This window comes from Leuciscus leuciscus, assembly GCF_965113295.1.
Source record: "Leuciscus leuciscus genome assembly, chromosome: 16".
In the NCBI taxonomy this organism is placed as follows: domain Eukaryota; kingdom Metazoa; phylum Chordata; class Actinopteri; order Cypriniformes; family Leuciscidae; genus Leuciscus; species Leuciscus leuciscus.
Genome location: NC_138740.1, coordinates 30,123,510 through 30,144,425, shown reverse-complemented (window position 1 = coordinate 30,144,425; position 20,916 = coordinate 30,123,510). Strand labels below are relative to the sequence as shown.

General features: G+C 37.8%; 1 protein-coding gene across 11 annotated transcripts in view; it reads right to left on the bottom strand.

Moving 5' to 3' along the window:
* Positions 1-20,916, bottom strand: part of nedd4l (NEDD4 like E3 ubiquitin protein ligase) — a 79,745-nt gene that overhangs the window by 28,602 nt on the left and 30,227 nt on the right. For 2 of the 11 annotated variants that reach the window (XM_082140352.1, XM_082140353.1), the window contains exons 5-13: positions 20,494-20,547; positions 10,081-10,131; positions 9,581-9,631; positions 7,536-7,597; positions 6,911-7,013; positions 5,717-5,877; positions 5,410-5,545; positions 5,026-5,211; positions 3,326-3,406 (exon numbers count right to left, since the gene is read on the bottom strand). In XM_082140352.1, the coding sequence (XP_081996478.1) occupies positions 3,326-3,406; positions 5,026-5,211; positions 5,410-5,545; positions 5,717-5,877; positions 6,911-7,013; positions 7,536-7,597; positions 9,581-9,631; positions 10,081-10,131; positions 20,494-20,547 (885 nt within the window). Of the gene's footprint in view, positions 1-3,325; positions 3,407-5,025; positions 5,212-5,409; positions 5,546-5,716; positions 5,878-6,910; positions 7,014-7,535; positions 7,598-9,580; positions 9,632-10,080; positions 10,132-13,184; positions 15,388-20,493; positions 20,548-20,916 lie in introns of those variants that run through there. The other 9 variants (XM_082140348.1, XM_082140351.1, XM_082140346.1 and 6 more) reach the window with 6 other exon arrangements.

The following is a 20,916-nucleotide window of genomic DNA, read 5'->3' as shown; positions in this document are numbered from 1 at the left end:
CTTTTAAGACTGCTCTTTAGAATAATCCCAGGCACTAGGAGATGCCTTGCAAAAACTTGGACCAGATGAGTAAGAGTAAGAGTAATTCAGGGAATCAGATATAACACTTCAAGGAACGGTTGACCCAAAAATGAAAATCATGTCATCATTTACTCATCCTCATGTCATTTTAAAATTGTCTGACTTTCTTTCTTCGGAAAAACACAAAAGATATTGTGAAGGGCAAAAGGGGTATCATAAAAGCAGTACACACTGACTATATTACAAATCTAAAAACCATACAATATGACCGTAAATTTGGGGTCAGGAAGTAAAAAAAAAAATAATAATTGAAATTAACACTTTTTATTCAGCAAGAATGCTTTAAATTGATCAAAAGCAACAGCAAAGACTTTTATTAAGTTACAAAATAATTCTATTTAAAACAAATGCTTTTCTTTTGACTTATTCATCAAAAACTCCTGAAAACAAAAACTTATTACGGTTCCCACAAAAATATGAAGTAGCAAAACTGTTTTCAACATTGATAATAATAAGAAGTGTTTCTTGAGCACCAAAAACAGCATATTAGAATGATTTCTGAAGGATCATGTGACACTGAAGACTGGAGTAATGATGCTGAAAATTCAGCCTTGCTTTTACATTTTAAAATATATTAAAATATATTAAAATAGAAAGCCCGTTATTTTAAATTGTAGTAATACTTCACATTATTACTGTTTTTACTAAATAAATGCAGCCTTGCTGAGCATAAGAGACATTTAGAGACAAAAGAGACAAAAACATTAAACAATCTTACCGACCCCAAATGATTGAAAGGTAGTGTCAATTCTGGCTTTTCCTAAAAAATGGCTTTAGATAACATGGAATATAGAGCATGAGAATTGTATGGGCTACTTTTATGGTACATAACTGGTTTTTTTTTTTTAGAGGTTACGATATTTTGTTGTATGAAAAAGAGCAGAACAAACATTCATTAAAACATCTCCGTTTGTGCTCCATGTAACACAGAAACTCCAGCAGGTCTGGAACGACATGAGGATGAGTAAATAATGACAATTGTCATTTATGGGTGAACAACTCCAGAGTCGAGTGTTGATATGGTTCTGAACACCTTGTCAGTACATCTAGTACTCAAATAAATAAAGCTCCACAAACAACTAAATCATACAGAGCTTAGAAGTAAATCCAAATTGAGTGTGCATCACATTTGCTTTATGCCTTTATAAGGTTCAATAACTGATCTTAATCCGTTGCACAAGGTTATTGGGCGAGCTGCCAGATCTTATCTTGGAAATTCCCAGCATGCACTGGTCTAAATGCCATGATACAATAATGAAATAGACACCAAAACAGAAGAGAGACTAACCCAACCTCTTAACCCTTCCACAAATCTAATTTCAAAAAGTTGCACACCGTAGCACACCGTGAGACCAGCCGGCAGGAAATTTTCTGAAAATAAATACCTACGTCTCAAGGCTGGGAATCATGCCTTTTAAATGAAGCAAAAGTGCTTCAAAGATGTGGTGGACTTCCAGTGAAACATCCAGTGTCTGTGTCTGTTTCCTGTCTCATGTAAACAGGAGCAGTTCACACGGTGACCTCATCCACACGGGTCATTTAATTTTACCATATGTGGCTTATCTGCTGTAAAACAGCATTTGGAGAATCATTTAAAAAGACAGCACACTGTTTTTCTTGTGCATCGATGCATCTTACAGCATTAACCAAGTTAAAGTACGAAAATACAATAGGTTTACACGCATCCAAGGACAAAAAAATCCTTTAATTTTCTCATAATATACATTGCACATCACCTCATTTCTCAAAGAGTCTGAAACAGTTTGTTCGAAGGTTCGGTCTCTCTAAACCCCTCCTTTCCAAGAGCCTACTCTGCTCTGATTGGTCAGACAGCCCAGTCTGTTGTGATTGGTCTACCGCTTAAAGCGTGTGTCGAAAACGAAACGACCATTACCATTTCTGAATTTCAGTTCCAGAGGCTTCATAAATTCTCAATGACTGTACAACACTGTAAGGACAGTAACGATGGAGTCGATTTTACCATATCAATTCGAGCCCGAGAACAATGATGAAACATTGGAAGAACTAGTTACTATCAACCCTAACCTCAATCACAAGGATGACTTGAGCAGGACTTTTCTCAGTGGTACGTTTTTACTTAGTTTGTGGAACATTATGAGATGTTACAGCTGTGTAATTCCTCTACATCAGCATTAACAAGTGTATGTCCATCAATAAACCGATGTGTAAATGGAAATGCCCCTGTGCAATGACAATTGATTACAACTCTTTTACACTTTTTTTCCAAACATTACTGAGAAAGCTGCACTGTCAAATGTTCCAGAACTCCCACAGTCACATTATCACCATGGAAACATGTTAACTCATCCGATGACATCATAATCACCACTATAGCTTCAATAAATCAATCCTAGGAGCTTAATAATACCCTATAAGTCACTCTGAATTATCCTTTGACATACACAGATTACGCACACAAAAACACAAAGACAGGTGATACGTTTCTGAGTGAACATCAGGTGACATTTTATATAACGTTGACTATTTTGTCACTTACATTATATAATGCTTAACATCAGTGAAATATGAATATATATATTTATAAAAAAATATATATATATATTTGATATATTAATCAAATTTTAAAGATATTTTTAACTACCTGTGCATGTGCATTGATGATCTGTCAAGCATTATGCAATGTGAAAATGTGTGTTATTTATTTTATTCAACAGATATAGTACAAAGTGGGAGGATAATATTAGTGAGAGATGGAAAACACTGTCAGGAAATCCTCCATGTCGGACCTGAACCTTAACGAGCACCGAGGCTCAATGTGTCAGGAATGTCATGGCTCCAAAGTTGATTAAAGTCAACACTATTATTCTCAACTCATTCTAACAACTCTAGGTTGGGAAATGATTCGTTTCCATGTGGGATTGACTAGATCATGAAAAGTGATGATGTCATCTTTAAAAAGTAGAGTTGTTTGAGAGCTTATTTTATCATTTTGATGAAAAATTACAAAGACAAACATTTTTTTCCTCTTTGAAATTATCAAATTTAAGACAGGAATGTGTCTTAATGAAGTAAATAGGGCATTTGAAAGTGTTACCAAATATTCCTACTGTCAGATTATTGTCATTCCCAAAGGTAGCCAAGATGTTCATTAGAGACAACAGGATTTGAAGCCAAAAAAGTTAAAGATGATACGGTCCTGTGAGTAAAACAAATCACCACATGCAGTGAGAAGGAGAGGTGAGGAGGAGAAAAGTAGGTGTACCGTTGGTGTGGGAGGTTGAGTTTGATCACTGACTCCATCAGTCATACTAGAGGAGCGTAGCCGAGAGGAAAGATGACTCTGCTGGTGTGAGAGAAAGAGATAAAAAGGCATTAGACACGGTTATAAATAAATAAAGACATAAATATCTAATATCTATCTGAGTGGCCATTTTCTAAGTGGTACAGGCCCTAAATTCATACAGCCAGCAAAAATCTAATATTTTGGCCTCTCTCACTCAAATTTGTACAGTTGCTTATGATATGATTAAATAATTTCATATTTACAAATATATTCATTTCTTTTTTATATATAAACAGCTTTTAAGTAGTTTTTTGCCATTTGGGATGTGGCTAAATTCATACAAAAAGTTAAATAGCGTCCAAAGCTAAACATAACCTATACATAGGAGCCTGATAAAAATGTTAATATTAAACAAAAACTTTAGACGGACTTAGAGGCTTTTGCATCTTAAGTCTTCATATGTATATATATGGTCACGTCGCATTCAAAATGACAAAAAATTTACTTGAAAGCAGTGGTTGAAAATAAATAAATAATATATATATATATTTATTTTCAAAAACTGCTTTCTGGTACTTTTTTTTTTGTCATTTCAAATGCGACGTGACCAAATTCATACAATGAGTTAAGTAGCGTCACTCACATGCGCCATTCGATATATATTTAATGGTAGATGAGTGAGTGATTGAGCAATTTTAAACACATCATATGCATGATTGTATAAATACAGTAATGCCTCTGGCGCTTATGTATCTGATATGCTTGTTGAATTCAGCACTGCGGCAGATGTCATGATAGGCATCAGCAGAGGAAAAATGTTCAGTTTCAACATCCCTAGGCCCCTTGCATGTTCGTTTATTAAACATTCAGGCGAACTTTCAGCTACGTAACAATTCATTCTGCACAGATCAGTCTGGACATGTAGAATACATTGTCTGAACAAATGGACAATGTATTAAGCAATTTTATTGTGAAAACCACAATCTAAGTAAGAAAACCAAAATACAATCTAAAAGAAAACCAAAAAGAGACAAACCAGTGCAAAGAATTTAACAAAGCCATAGTAAGAGAGATTTTTCCAAACTGAGTGGCTCCTGTTCACAGAAGTTTACAGAAGACCCCTGCGCTGCCTCCACAATGATTCACCGAGTGATTCAGCATGAGTGTACAGAGGTACACATGTGTGGATGTGCTTCAGAGTCAGCTATTCGTTCTGACATCATTAATGACAATTTCAAGAATTTCAAATACAATACCCTGAAGTAGACTAAAAAACATGCCACTTGTGCTTGGAGTCAATTGTTTTGTTTGTGATAATGTTATGAAACATGCCAAATTGTGCGGACATCATATTTTGGCCAGGCTGTCATACAAAGAACTTGTGCAAAAACAAGAGAGTAACAACAAAATATTATGTTATAACCAATGTAGGCTTTTTTTTCTGTAAGCTTTTTGGTTTTCTATGCTTTTTTTTTTTAAATACCATAAGTGTTTTGTTCTTCCCTCATATATGAAATATTTTCCTCATATTTTGATGGTTTAATCAAACTTGTAGGGTCATTAAAAACAAACATCCCCTACGGACATCACTTGGCCCCTAACTGTATTTAAAGATGTATTTATAACATCTATTAACATAGAAAGCAGCAGATCTTTTTTTTTCTTTTTTTCTTTCTTACCACAGCAGAGCTGGGTCCTGGGATTTCTCCGTTTGTGTCTGGAGCGAGAGACAATCTAAGACTGATTTCATCTGAGATTTCTGGAGTGCTGGAAAGGGGCATCGCCAGAGAGGAGGGTCCGGACAGAGAATGGTTCAGACCTTCAGTCAATAAAGTTGGGTCTTCCTCAGATATGGGTTCCCATGACTGAAAAAGGAAGGATATGCATGAGAACCTAACAGAATAATGTTTTTATTACACTAAATATATGAAAGAAAAAAAATAATCTGATATTCTTATGATTTTTAACCACAATGAGGGGGAAAAAAGCAAAAGTTTTTTACAGAAATGATGATGCTATCTAGCTCAAGTTATAGCCTCAGAGGTCAGGGGTTAAATACTAACGTCGTCTATGTCCCTGATGTCCAGCTGCTCATTTTCCAGGTCTTCGCTAATGTGCCGTCGAGAGCGGAAAACTCTGTGGGCTTCCTGGTTAATCTGCCGCAATTGATTATCATTTTCCGTTTCTGAAACCACATCCCTAAAGCACAGATGGGGAGATAAAAATTGTTCCACACATATTAGAGTCTGGCAAGGTTTTACGTCACAAAGAAAAATGTTGTAAAACGTTGATTTTAGTATTTCATTGTTTTTGCTTGTTTTTACATGTGCTTTTAGACCATTTTGATAAATGGCAAAAGAGGTCACATACACACTACTGGGCCTCTTCCACTGCGTTGTGCGGTTGTTATGGTTAACGTAGTAGGTCCGGCCCAGGTTATCCACCTTCTCTTCCCAGCCCGGTGGCAGTGGAGGCAGGAGCTGCTGAGGTCTCTGTGAACCTGGATCTGCGGAGTCTGTCACCTCCCACCCCTGAGAAGAAGAAAGTGAGAGACAGAGAAATAGAAGTTGAGAGACAAAAGAGTAAGTAAGACTCAGATGTTCAACAAAAGTAATCATTTTAGCACCAAAAGTTTTCCACACATAAAAAAAAAACATCTAGGGAGAATATTTCTAGGGACAAGGGATAAGATCATTTTAATATCAAGAATATTTCAATAAGGAAGTCATACGTCTTGAAGTCAGTGTGCCATTTAAATCTTAAAATCCTGTTCCATCTTAAAATCCTGGTCCACCAAGTTATGATTAGCATTGCAGTTGCTTTGACACTGTACTATCGACTAGCAGAGAGAGAAAAATATTAAACCAAACCGAAAACTGAACAGTGGGAATAGAAGTCAGAGAACAGGAAGCTAGAAAGTTAAAGGAAGGAAATGCCAGACTGTCAACCGGTTCAAGCCAAATGGCATACTTTAAAATGGAAAATGCCAAGTAGTCTGTGGGGATGAGACGATAAAAAGAATAAAAAGCCACTAAAAATCACTAAAAAGCAGGAGAGAAAGCAAGAAAGGAGACATTTAATTGTGTCTTTTCAGATAGAAATGTGCCAGGGTCTATAACCTTGGATGGTCTACATCTACACACAAACGTTCCACATCTAATTTAAATCAACATGTTTAGACATTTACTATTTTATATAAGGTCAAGTTTTAGTTATAGTTTTTTGTCTTTTGAAAATGTTCCGTAATTAATTTGGCACTGCCCTTGTTATAAATATATTATTAATTTACTTGCATTTTGGCATTTCATATTCATTAATTTTAGTTGATTAAATTAGTTGATTATAAATTTGATTGTCTGAACCAATTATTATAAAAAAAAATAAAAAATTATAAGGCTTTAATGATATAATTTATTAAAAATGCCAATCTATCTTTGTTGCTAGAAAAAAAAAATCTGATTTAAACCTGAAGTAATTTCTTTTTGAGATGAACGCTGAGGGGAAGTGGAGTCATTTAAAGGAGATCAAATATATCCATTCTTCCTGTTAATGGGTTGGTTTTACCTCAGCTTCTTCTCTCATCTCGCTGCTTTCCTCCTCGTGCCCGCCGTTCTTTGGCATGTAGGCCATTTTCAGTCTCAGGTAGCCTTTCACCCTAGACTTATGACTACAGGACATAAAAACATGTCATCACAGAGTCAAGTACAGTCATCAGAGTACAGTAAAATATAGTACAGACATCAACATTTTTACATATTTTGTTTTCTTTCCTTAAGTCCGTAAGACCTTAATTACACCAGACTTTAAGCAGAATAATTGTTTGAAATTATTTTAATATTTTGAGAGCCTCAATATCTTTCTTAAAAAATATTTTATCCATAAAGTGACATAGTGTATAGTCAAGTGGAGTAATCAACGAGTATATTAAATATATAGCAAAGTGCACAAGCATTAACTGTTCCCGTGCAAAATCTTTGACTGTAACTATAGCCACAAAGCATTAAGGGGATTCACTGGAGTTAGTTTGGTAGTTGCACATTTCGTTCTGAAATGTGCTGTATCGAAGCAAACGTACAGTCCAGTGAATAAGGTAAATAAGTGCAAAACCAACACATCAGACTGTTGTAACTAAAAAAATATAACACTAAAGTTCTTGTACTGTGTTGGTGAGAGCTGCATAACCACTGACCTTCTTGGACGCAGGAGAAAGTCTTTAAATGTGTACGGCCGCTCCATTGCAGGGTCCTCCGTCTATACAAACAATACAGAAAATAAACAAACATGCATCAGATCTGGGCTAATCTCAGTGCAATCTCACAAAGCATTAATCTATAACAGTCCCAGCTTGGCTGAAGGTGGGGAACGGGGTATATAGACCCTTGGGTGGCGTCCAGCTGTCTTATGTAACACTGTTCTCCCGTTACATTTAAACTGCCCACAGGTTGGATATTCGTAGCTGGTCATTAGTGGCTACAATCTGATGGAAATTGATGGAATTGGCACCTCTGCCAGTGCCCGAAACCAAAACTATGTGAGGAAAGATTGGAGGCCCTGAAGGAAAACGGGAGAGCTTTCCTGTTTGGCAAGTCTAGATCAAACTAGAGGTGAAAAGCATTCAGACTTCAAAACCAGAAAGAACTCAAATCTGCAAGGTATCTTAATAAATAAACACTCCAAGGAAATATATATCCATCTATACATGTCTGATCCAAGTATAGGAAACCACTTTTAAATATTCAGCAATAAGAGCAGGCATAAAAGGAGCGAGTGGTCTGGACTGCAACCATGCAGAAGTGAATAGTAGATATGTACTGTAGGCGGCCGCAAGGAAAACAGACCAGACTCCGTGTGCGAGACTAAATATGCAATCCAGCACAGAAATGTCACTTAGCCACTGGAAATAGTTTCAAACAAAAACAAGGGTTGTTCCATTCCAAATCTTTTCCTAAATGTCCTTGTCCACTGCAAGAAAACTATCTCTTGCTCAAAAGTTAACTGGAACAAAATGCCATTTTGAAAACCAATGACTTTATCAAGCGCAAAGCTTGCCAACACCTGTCTTCTTTCGTGTGGTTTGGACTGTTTTGAAGCAATAAGGTATATGAAAGGCTGTGTTATGGTGCAAAAATATTAGTTACTGTACTAGACTATTTTAAAAACATATATTTACATTTTAAAACATATTTGTGTTTGAAAATGATACAAATAATATGCATTGAAAAAATAACACTTTAAGATAGAATAATAATATTTACATATACAATTATAATCCATGCACACATACATATATACAGTATCTGTCAAAAGTTCGGAAACATTACCATTTTGTTACGTTTTTGAAATAGGTCTCTAATGCTTACCAAGGCAGCATTTATTTAATAAAAAATGCAGTCCAATTAATACAAATTAAAAGAACTGTTTTCTATTGGAATATATTTTAAAATGTAATTTATTTCTGTGATGCAAAGCTGAATTTTTAGCATCATCTTCAGTGTCACATGATCCTTCAGAAATCATTCTAATATGCTGATATGCTAATATGCTCAGGTAACATTTCTTATTATTATCAGCGTTGAAAACAATTGTGCTGCTTAACATTTTTGTGGAAATGGTGATACTTTTTTCAGGATTCTCAGAAAACACCACTTTAAATTATACAATTTTAGGACTGTAAATCCAATTTGAGTTCCAAGTTACCACAATTTGAGAAGCACTGGTACTAGAAGATAGTGTATCATATCAAAGTTAGAAATTCCAGTATTGTGACAACACAACAGTCCATGATGACATATAAACCTAGCCAGTGCTAAGATTTAAAATCGATTGGTGTTGTAAAGTGATTAGCTAGGTGGTCAAGTATTTTATGTGACATGTATTTTAACATGAATGGAATGCTGCATTGACCAAACATTATTACATTATTATACTGAATAATGTTGTGGTAGGGGCTAAACTGGGCCACCCTGGAAGTGCGTCTTATTTTTGGCAGAGTGATTTTTTTAGTTGGGATAGCCCTCTCAGAAGCAGCCTGTGTGTTTACATTCCAAACAATTCCCTTTCCACTCCGTACAGGGATATGGGCTTCAACATTTTGAGTTGCTTAATTGCCGTCATGTGACCCTCAATAACTTCCATCTCTTAACCTTTCAGTTAAGAGCTCAAAAAAAAAATCCTGAAACCCCAAAAAAGCAAACCAGATATCTACTTGAATGTCACAAGAGCACATGAACTTACCGGTAAATGGGTAAGAGGCACATCCACCTGCCCAAGGAAGTCATCTCTGGTCTATATATGAAAGAGAAAGAACAAGAGAGGGCGAGAAGAAATTAAAATAATATAAAAAGTGTAAATAGTAATGTAGAGTTTTGGCTGTGAAACAGAGACTGACTTCAGCAGGACTTTGCAATGAAAACCACAAAGATGAGGACAAATACACATCTGTATAACCCAAGAAGAATGAATGTGTATGCATTAGAAAGAGAGAGAAAGGAAATACAGTAATAAGGGCAGTGTTCATTTCAAAGGTGTCACTTTAAAAAGGAAAAACCTGACAACCAACCCAATGAGGTGCAGCAGATAAGTAATGAGTAAGGGTCAAAAGTCAGAAGGAGTGTATTAATGTATGAACCGCCAATCACAAGCCTTCAATCCATCCACCAATTCCAATAAGCCAAACTGTGAGATTGTCAGCTGTAATTGTCAGGTAGTTGGGTCAGGGTAGACCAGTAGATTACCTGACCATGGTTGAAATGCCCATTCTTGGACCGATCATGACCAATGCGAGCCTGTGTGTGGAATAAACTTATTAAGACAACAAAGACGAGCACATCCTCGCAATCTGGGGTGCACACTGTTTAGGGCACTGAATGTATCTGTAAAAACGAAATCGCCATGAACATGCTTTATATTGAAAATGGCATTAATGACAAACAGTAAAATATTTTAAATACACAGAGGGTGCAGTTAACGGGAACCACATTTGGGAGAACGTTGTCCAATACCGATTAAATCGGAGATCTCAAAATTGGTCAAACTACTACATACATACATACAGAAAAAAAGTTCAGCAACAACAAAAAAATATTAAGCATATCTGAGAATATAAAAATAAAAATAAATAAAATAAAATACAATGCATTTAAATAAATAAATAAATAAATAAATAAATAAATATCATAAATTTAAAAAAATTATAAAAATAAATAAAAAAATTATAAAAACAATGACACCCAGTTAGTCAGCACCAGAGCAGCAGAATGGGTGTAGCTTTCGGACAACAACGCTCATTTATTGTGGAAAGGTTAAGTATGAGTCACTATTTGTGGTGGTGAGTGAAAAACAGGACCACAAATACATTCTCAACCCCCTATTCATCATGGAAAACCCACCATGTCTGAGACATTCCTCTGATTAAATGTTAAGTGTTTCTGAGTCAAATGGGGTTAGAGCCACCAATCCACCAACAGCAGTTGTGAATCACAAACAGAAGCTAAATGAAGCAATTAATTAAACCCAAAATGTATGAAGGAATGACCTAGGAAACTCAATAAGCTAGTTTAATCTTAAAGGTCACACTGCAGAAGAATTATGTCTTGACAAATATTCCTGTCACTAAGCAAACTATTTTGCAGTAAAAAAGATGCTCTAAATATGTAAAAATTTAACTGATGTCTTTTAACCACAGCGACTTTGAGACCATTAAGATATCATGTCTTTAAGACCCTGAAAACCCTTTTCCCACACAATGGTCTGAGTGTTAAAAATAAATATTTGCTTAGTCATCGTCTATTACAGAGCTGAGTTAGCAGTTGACTTGAGCCGTTAAAGAGGCTGAAATGTGCAGAAACAGAGAAAACAAGCTGAAATCAAGACAGCAGGAACGTAAGAACCAACTGTTCCATGGGGGAATTAACGGAATTTCATGGAATACCATGTTGTGCTCTTTACCAGAAGGAGAACTTGTTTATGAAACATTAGCTACATTACTTAGGTCATGTAGCTAAGGTTTGCAAAGGTTAGGGTCAGGGGTTATGACAATAAGACCCAAGAAAAAACTTCCGACAACTGATCTGCAACACTCAGAGGTGCTAAAATAAGACTGGAGCCCCCACAAATTTAGCAACAGGGTTCCTTTCCGAGCCACAACAGTAAGGTACCACCACAGCAATAGGAAATGCTGATGGAGCTTGACTAAATCTCATTTTCATTCTCTCTAGTTGTTCTTCTCTTACCTCTGAGCATACACAGGCTTTTTAAAGCACTAAATCTTGAGTTCTGCAAGAAAGCTGCCACAGCAGACTTAAGTGAGATTTTCCCCCCACATCCCCTCATCATGCTTGCTAAAACTTGTGAGACAGCAAACAGTTGCATGTATTAACCTGAGCACTGGCAAGTCAACGGGAAATCCATACACCCCACAGGGAACAAATGCAATAAATGATGACTGAAATTTGATATAGTTATGTGAAAGCTATTGAACTCTGGAAATTCTGCAAAGCATCTTATTAAAAAGTAGTATTGATACAGATCTGTAATGTAAAAGTGGATAGTCTTTGTAAACAAGAACTCTACAAGTTATGAGGTATTACAAGCCTTACCTTCAGAGATAATTCAGCAAATGTCATAAGATACATCAAAAGACATGATTGAGGAATTCAAAAGAGCAATCATGAAAGCAAAAAGTAAACAGATCTGTGTGAGAGGGGTTCACTTCAGTTGATGAACTCTGCTGCTGGAACATTTGGCTCTTTGACTGACTCATTTCCAGTAAGACTTTTGAGCAGGTACTGGAAATACATATGCTGCCGATAGCTACCACGGAAATTGGGGAAGGTATGTGTGTGTGACATTCCTGATTGCGGAATCGGAAGATTCTTGAATGTGGACATCTCAGAGACTCAAGACCTTCCAAAATGTTATCGCTGTGAAGTCCCACTTTCCACGTTCCGTCAGAAAGATGCTGTTATGAGTTCTGTACATGATAAATACTAGTTCTAGTACTAGTAACGACTGGTGACACTTAAAGTGTGTCAGCACTGCTATGATGAATTGGCATCTAACATGAGTAGGAATGAATCACTGAAGGGGCTTTCGAATCTCAATGGTAACCTGTAGAGAATAACTAATTATATGTGGCATATATAAAAAATAATTAAATGCTTAAGAAGCAAATAACTCCAAACAAAGCCTTGAGCTTAATCTAACTATTATGCATGGAGAAAGGTCTGTAAAATCTTTGTTTTAAAAAGTTACTGGAACTAAGAAAAGCAGTATGTGTAACTATATATTAGACCTTAATCACCACAGAACAGCTGTTACTAGAGATGAACAGTGACCCAGGCCAAGGGAGAAAGGCCGCTTTCAAAACCAACAACAACACTTGACACGGGACTAAAGATAGAACAAGCTCCTCTTAAGAGAAGGAAAAAAAACAAGTGGACATGCCCCTATGAATGAAGCTACATCTGAAAATGCTTTTAGCTTCTGTATATTTTCCACTTCTGAATATCATATTGAGTATAAGAATTTGTATGCTTGTTGGGAAACCAAAGACGTGGTTACGTCTTGCTCCTGGCCCCAATTTTCATGGAATTTTCACTTCCCAGAATGTGGGTAAGTCATTCCTGATCCCACCTCCTCTTTCCTGCTACCTCTTCTTTCATCTGTTTTTCCCATTCTCCAGCCACTTAAAAACTATTAAAACACACTTTGCGAGGTTTTCACCTAACTGCATTCTTTGGGTAATGAAACAATGGCATGTTAATAAAACAGGCCTTAAACGTAAAAATGAATCAGCACTTCATATTCAACTCAACTTAAGACCCTCAGTTGTAATTACCTGTGGATTGCTGCAGGTAGGCGCCTTTCCAAAGCTAATATCCTGTGCATGGATGGGGCTGTGCTCGCCTCCCTGGCTGAAATAGATCTTAAACTTGGGCTGTCGCGAGTTCTGTTCCTTACTAATTTTGAATGTGCAGCCTTGAGCTCTGTTCTCAACAATCTCACTTTCAGTCTCCATTTCTGAGATCGGGGCATGAAGGTTTGGCATGGATCCGAGGCGTGAAGGAGCTCCTCTGAATTGCAATGGTTGTGAAGCGCTCCTCTCAAGACGGATCCGAGGATACCGCACCAAGCGGCTGCCTTTAGAACCTGTAATGCCTAAGTCACTCATGTCAGCTTGAGAAGTAGGGCTCGGGTGCCGTCCTTGGTCCTGCTGAAGCTGGAATACCAGTCTTTGCATGCCAGGACCTCTGTCTGAGCTTTGCAGGACAGACCAACGGCCATTCTGTCCATCCTCGCTGTATGGCATGATCCTAAACTCCTGGGGATCGGAGCCATCTGCAGATCTTCTACGAATACTGAAACCTCCAATGGTAATCCCTTGAGGACTTCCATTGGGTACACCCAAATTAGCATAACCATTTTGTCCATCACATGGCCGGACACAAAAGACTTGCCTCTTAGGTTGGATCGGCTCAGTACCTGGTTGACTTTGTTCCACATTTTGGCAGGATGTGGATTCTACTCTATGGTAAGCTGGAGGTGGAGGTAAGAGCCAACTTTCATCAGGCTCAGTGTAGGCTGGAGCTGGATCCTGAGGGTACCCTGGAGGTGGATCAAAGGGTAATGCATCTTCTTGAGATGCAGTTGAGCGTTGTAGAGATATCTGGACAGACGTGCTCTTGGTCGTCCGTGGTTCAGTTTGACTCTGGAGCTGTGGGATGAACATGGAAGAGCTTCGCTTTAGAGAGGCATCCGAAAAAGCAACTGAACCCGACTCCGGGCTTTCGACAAGTCCTCCGTTTTGCGGCTGTACATGAAACATCATGGCCCCTGCGCCACTATAGCCTCTCTCATCTCTGTCTTCCACAGTCCCATTCAGCTGCTCAAACTCTGGTGCAGTGTTACTGCGTCCAGATCCAAAATATAACCGAAGCCGGTGAGACATTCTCCTGTCTGCCTTGATCTGTCTCTGTCCAGCTCTTCCTGGATCTGTCTCACCCACCGTTTAGTGTGTCTGATCCCCTTTTGCTCTCCCTCTCTGTCTTGCTCATCCACCCTCTTTCCTTTCTTTCTCTCTCTTTCCCTTACTCACAGACAGAGGCTGCGTTTCGTTTCACAGCTACCAATGAAGCGCTGCCAGGGAGCTTAAAAGTTCAACCCACAAGCTTCAGGGAGAGAGAGAGAGAGAGAGAGAGAGAGAGAGGGATCTGGAAAGAACGGGAGACGGGGGAAAGAAAAAAAAAACATCCCATGTGTCAAACTGTTCGAGCTGCAGTTCGATAGCGACAGTCAGCAGAAATAGCCCAAGTGGCAAGCTGCATTCCAGGCGTGATTGGATAAGGACGCCTGGTGCTCTTACAAGCAAAGGTGAGGGTAGGGTGGCCAAAGTCACATGATCCAGATGGCACCCACCCCCAGTTCCCGGTTAGACCCAAACAGCACTCCCTCAGCTGCTACTGATCTGTCAGAAGGAACTAGACCGCCGGGGGTGGAATGAGAAAGAGAGGGATCACAGCTGACTCAGGAAACACTCTCCACAAGCTCATAATTCTTTGTGCTCATCCCACACACAGGGCACGTTGGGCCAAGCCAAGTTGGGACATGGTGTGACCCATATCTCAAGCTGTTAAAGAAGAATTTATCCATACTTCCAAAAACAATCAAACAACACAAAAACAATGCACACAAAACCTAATAAATAGGATTAGAGGTTTACCACTATCATTACAGACATTCTCAGAAATACGTACATTTGCTGGAGAAATACTACATCTTTTTATGTTGGGGCCTCTGTATAGACATTTAATATTTCCCATCAAGCTTCTTAAGGGCTGACATGGCTAAAATGTTCCGCTGCACAAATTTTTTATTTTTTTAAATACTCAAATGGAAGATTTAAACCACAACAGTCACTCTCTTTCAACACAGAGACAATTATTCAGGATGCAGCCGAGGGACCATTTAATTAGAACTAGAGAAGAAAAAAGAAAAAAAGAAGAAAAAAAAATCTACACTCCTAAAACAAAAACAACAAAGCAATTTACTTTACTTTGTACTTAGTTTAAGGCCCTGTCCACACGGAGACGCGTTTCGCTGTATACGTATACATTTTTTATCGTATTGGCGTTTCGTCCACACGGATCCGGCGTTTTCGGAGACTGAAACCGCTATTTTTTGAAACCGGGTCCCAAGGTGGATAAATCTGAAAACGCCGCCCTTGCGTTAATCTGAAAAAAAATATATATAAAACGTGTTTTACCTTTTCTGGAATTTTTTAAAATATGATCAATCACTGACAGCCATATGTATCATATATAAGCCACAAGCTTGTGTAATTTTTTCTCTTTCAAAAAATCTGTTTGGGATAAATAATTTTAAGTTTTCGTGCTGGCATTTGCTTTTGCACAACAACCATCATCCATAAAATCTGAATCTTTAGATCAGTCTCCAGAACCCTCTGCTAACAGATATGCAGATATCATAATGTTTTGGATTTTACCCAGACTGCTGACAGGCTGAATAAGTTGCTAAAGCCGATGTGCAAAACCCACATCATGTAGAGAGATGACACTACACTGTCCGTACTCAAACTTGAAGAGACACTGCACAAAGACAGAGCTTTGTCTAAGAAGAAACAGAGGGCAAAGGCACTTAATTGCCAGGAGTGTGAAAGACTTCATGTATATCACTAATGGAATGGAATATATTGTAGGTCAACAACTGTATCCATGTAATTCAAATTAGAAAATTATTAACAATAATGTAAAATTAACCAATCAACATGTAACATTTTAAATGTTTTTATGGTCCACTATCCAGAAATCACAAGTCTGATAGCTTAATACTGAAGTAAACACCAAACAACTTTAGAGTGTGTTTGTGCAGCAACACCAGACCGTCATAAACCGTGAAGTCAGTGCAGCATCTTATTGGATGGAGTGACCGAGACAGACTCCTACTGAAAGAAAGGCCTTGATTGTGAATGTGTGGGCGCTCTCTAAAGGAGGTATTGTTTTGGAGGGCACACATGCCTTGCAGTGGCTGAGCTGTGAACAAAGAACGGAGACATCATGGCGTAAGAATTAGTTTCACAGCACCAAGCATTCTGGGAATTACAACAGAGGGCTTCTACAGTGCTACCTACACATATAATGACTTTCCACTTATTTTTTAAAGAAATGGTCTTTATATTACCTGAGACATTACATAACCCTTAATAGTAAACATTTGGCTGAATGATGGCAAACGGGTGTTTTTTGATCTGGCATGTTTTCAAGAAGCACATTCACTCACCCACACGACTCAGGGATGGTTATGTGTCTCCATGACAGCGGTTTTCGGAATGAAGAAAAATGTAAATCTACAAAATGTGCTATCAATTGTTGTGAACAACCCATCGATCTACATCTTAACTATAAAAAGAAGCCATTATCTCAACTGTCTTCCTCGGATCACAGTAAAATATGCACCAATCGGTACTAGAACTTGGGAACCACCATGCTGTGAGTTAATTACAGCTAGCTGTCAAACAGTTTGAGGATACAAAATGCTTTGTACAAAAGAAAGTGGAATAACAGAGTTGCTCTTACTGAAAAAGCAAGAGACAGTCAGACAAGCAGAAACTGGGAAAACAGCAAAGAAACACAACTTTACTGATGAGAAGACACAGGGGAGAAAAGAAAAAGATAACAGAGCGATGGAAATAGACAGAGAGAATGTACGTGAGAAAGCGTGAAAATCATTAAATCGGTCTTCAGTCAGTGGGACACCATCCATGTTCTCCCTCAGACATATAAGGAAGACGCTCAGATTCTGCTCAGCTCTGCATTGAAACTCGGCCAAAACTCATCACACAGGGGAGACAACAACCATTTCCCTGTGGACTGCAACAACTCATGCGCACACACACACAACACATCCATCATAGAGTTAGCACAGAGAACAATCCCGCTGTCCAGTCACAAACCAAATGCTATACTTAGTGACATTAGCTGTACTTCAGATCCAGAGCTATAAAATGCACTCAGTGGTTCTCAACTGGTTTTGTTTCAGCCTCAGATTCTACACTGGACATAATTAAAGCACCAAAATGGTATATGTTAGAAAATTAACCAAAATGTGCATACATAAAAAAAATTGGGGAAGAAACACTTATTTTTCAAAGATAATAAGGCTTATTATTTGCTTTTAGCATCTTTCCCTTGTTGTTCCCAACCTTATTGTGACCCATTTGTAGGTTGTAACCCACCAGTTGAGAACTACTGGTTTGAAAGATGTAGTTGCACTGTAAACAGCTCAAATTGCCTAAAATATATTTCTATTGAAACTTGCATGTCATGTATTTAAATAAATTTGTTGTTACACTTTTGTAATGATGAAGTTGCAATTTAGTGCATTTAAAAGATATTAACCCTTTGACACGTTCAATCACACTGGTGTGATTAGACCATTCAGTGCATCACACAATCTATACAATGTGTTTATTTACATCAGATACACATTGTGTAGGAATTAGGTAACTATAATATTTAGGGCCAATCCCAATTCTACCCCTTACCCCTTCACTTACCCCTTCCCCTCTGTTTTGCGTGTGCACGTGAAGGGGTAGGGCTGTCTCAATTCTCTTTTGGTTGGAGGGGTAGGGGTAAGGGGAAGGGCCAGATAGCCCTTGAAACGAAGATTTTTCGGGACCACACTTCAAACGAAGGGGTATGAGAAATGTACCTGCATACACCGGCTACAGAGGCAACATGACTGCCAATAATCATTTTCTTTGTCACATTCAATCTTGTGTTCATATTTACGGTCATGTTCTTCAAAGAAACAGTTGCAAAAAAATCGTTAAAGTTCGTTAACAATATGACGCGTGTAAAAAGCAAAAGTTTGAAGCGAAGTGGACGCGCGAATGAGGTGAATTCGCATCCACCGCGCCGCACTAAACGCCTCATTCGCGCCGCAAGACCTCCAGACATTGAAATCACTCATGCCAGACGCTCTATTCGCGTTTGGTGTGAACGCAGCTTTTAGGCGTCGAAGATATCGTCATCTTCGTTATTTTCAGCAAACTTCAGAAGAAAAATACAAAAAATACAAAAAATACAGCGGACGACGGCATCTTGGAAGTTTGTAATAAACATTGGCGCATCTCCTGTGACGTATGCGCTAGCGACGATGTATAATGACATGTAACGGTGTAGTAGTGGTGTCCCATTTCTTAGGGGAATATTTTCACCCTACGCCTTGACACTCTGTTTCAAGGGGCAAGGGTTAGGGGTAGGCGAAGGGTTAGGGGTAGGCGAAGGGTTAGGGGTAGGCGAAGGGGTATAAAATAGAATTGGGATTGGACTCTATTCTTCTCCCACTTCACCGGCCACTTACTTTCATGTATTTCGGGAGAAGTGGATGAATCGATGTGCTGTAAATGCGACAGATACGATTCTCCGAATTATTTACAATATTTTTTAAATGTACTTTAAATCTACCTGTACATGACTAATTTGCAAAACATTACCAACTACAGTAACACTTTAGTATGGGGAACACATTCACTATTAACTACGACTTTTGTCTCAAACTCGTAATTTACTGTTTATTAATAGTTAGTAAGGTAGGTGTTGTAGTGCTTAAGTTTAGGTATTGGGTAGGATTAGGGGCTGTAGAATAAGGTCATGCAGAATAAGGCATTAATATGTTATAAGTACTAATAAACAGCCAGTATCCTAGTAATATGCATGCTTATAAGCAACTAGTTAATAGCGAGAACTGAACCCTAAAATAAAGTGTAACCACAATTACTATAGACCAAATTTTTAGAGATTTAGTATATTCAGACAACAAAAAAAGTCTTCACAATTCTTCACAATATGAAAAACTCTGTGACAAATTGGGAACAAAAATGTTCCTAGAGAAAAACTGGTCAATCGGATTTGTAAAAATGAACTCTAAACTGGTTCTTTTTCCACATCATCACCCCATTAGAAATACAAATGGTTTGTACTGTAGGTAACTGCATACCAAGCAAACCAACTGAGCATCGTTGCTATGGGGACACTAATGAATGGTTTAGCACTGACATTAGTTACATAACAGTGTAATTTCTTTCATTGTTACACAATTAATACATCATTTAATAATGTATCTATCTTTCAGAGCAGGTAAAATAACTAAAGCAGTCATTTTTTAGACCGTTTTAATGATTCTTTTGGAGATACATTTGAGAGGTGCAAGCTATTTTCAGACTATAATTTTGTTATGAGGAGAAAAAGTGAGAACTGGAGCACTGGAGAACACACAAGCTTTATTCCAAAACCCAGAGAGCTGCCTACTTAGAAAGCATAACATGTCAAATTAAGGCATCACATGAGCTCTCAAAGGGTAAGCTGCAATATGTTGCCTTCTTCAGTCACTAAAAGCTAAGGCAGCACTGTCTCATTCACTGAAAAGTCAATAGAAATGCTAATTATAAATACAGTCATATTACATTCAATATGAAAATATAGAGTTAAAAATTGCTTGATTTAATTTGTCATGTAATTTTAAAATATTGTATTGTGAGTTGCTGCCCATATAAAGCGTATAATTTCGATGTTTTATGACGATTTTAGTACACTGGCTAGATAAGCGAGTGTTTTCTATTTTCAAAACTTGCATGGAGGATTGTGGGATTGAAAACAGAGGAGCAAACAGTGAGAGTGTCAAAAAGTTAAGAAATGCACAACTTTAAAAACTTTATGAAAAAAAGCCACTCGGCAGCCAATCACAGTGAAGTGAAGGCAATGACATCTGTCATCATAAGCATTTCAAAATCTGAGTTTCTGGTGAATGTTGTCCTGAAATCACATTGCTAGACATCAGATTTAAATGTGCATGCATTCATTGTGGCAAGGCTGTGACTCAATAATCAAAAATTGTCAACAGTGCAGTCAGGAATATAGAAATTAACTAAGGCAATTTACTAGATTTTGGAGCAGAGCTAGAGAGTAGTAACAGAAAACACCAATAGGTCACAATATGTCACACATTTAAGAGAAGGAGCGATCATCATGCCATTAGTATCTATTAAATGTAACACAATAGGACCAGTAATGTCATATGCCTGCTACAATTCTGACTGACATGTACTGTCAGGTGGAGGTGGTTCTTACCAGACGGTTTTCATCAAACACCTCAAAAAGAAGCCGGTGGTTTTGTGGGCAGACCTGCAGACATGACAGAAGAGAGAACACAAAGTTATAAAAATGTTTTTGAGCAACATTGTCAAAGAAATTCTATTAATAAACCAAAAATACAATAGCTAGTAAAAAAAATTATAAAAAAAAACACTTCTCAGTCACATGCAAGCCAGCTAACCATACAAAGCAGGCATTTGCTATGTAGATATAAAACCATTTTGTTGGGGTCATCATCATTGGCTTAGAATAGCACCTATAAATCACGTCCGTGTGAATGGACTTCTAAACGAAGCAGCTCTGCAGAGACGGAACACAATCTTTCACCAGATTCTTTTACGTACGAGCAACATTTCCGCCCATTGACGTCACACAAAATTATGTGCTGCTTCTAATAAT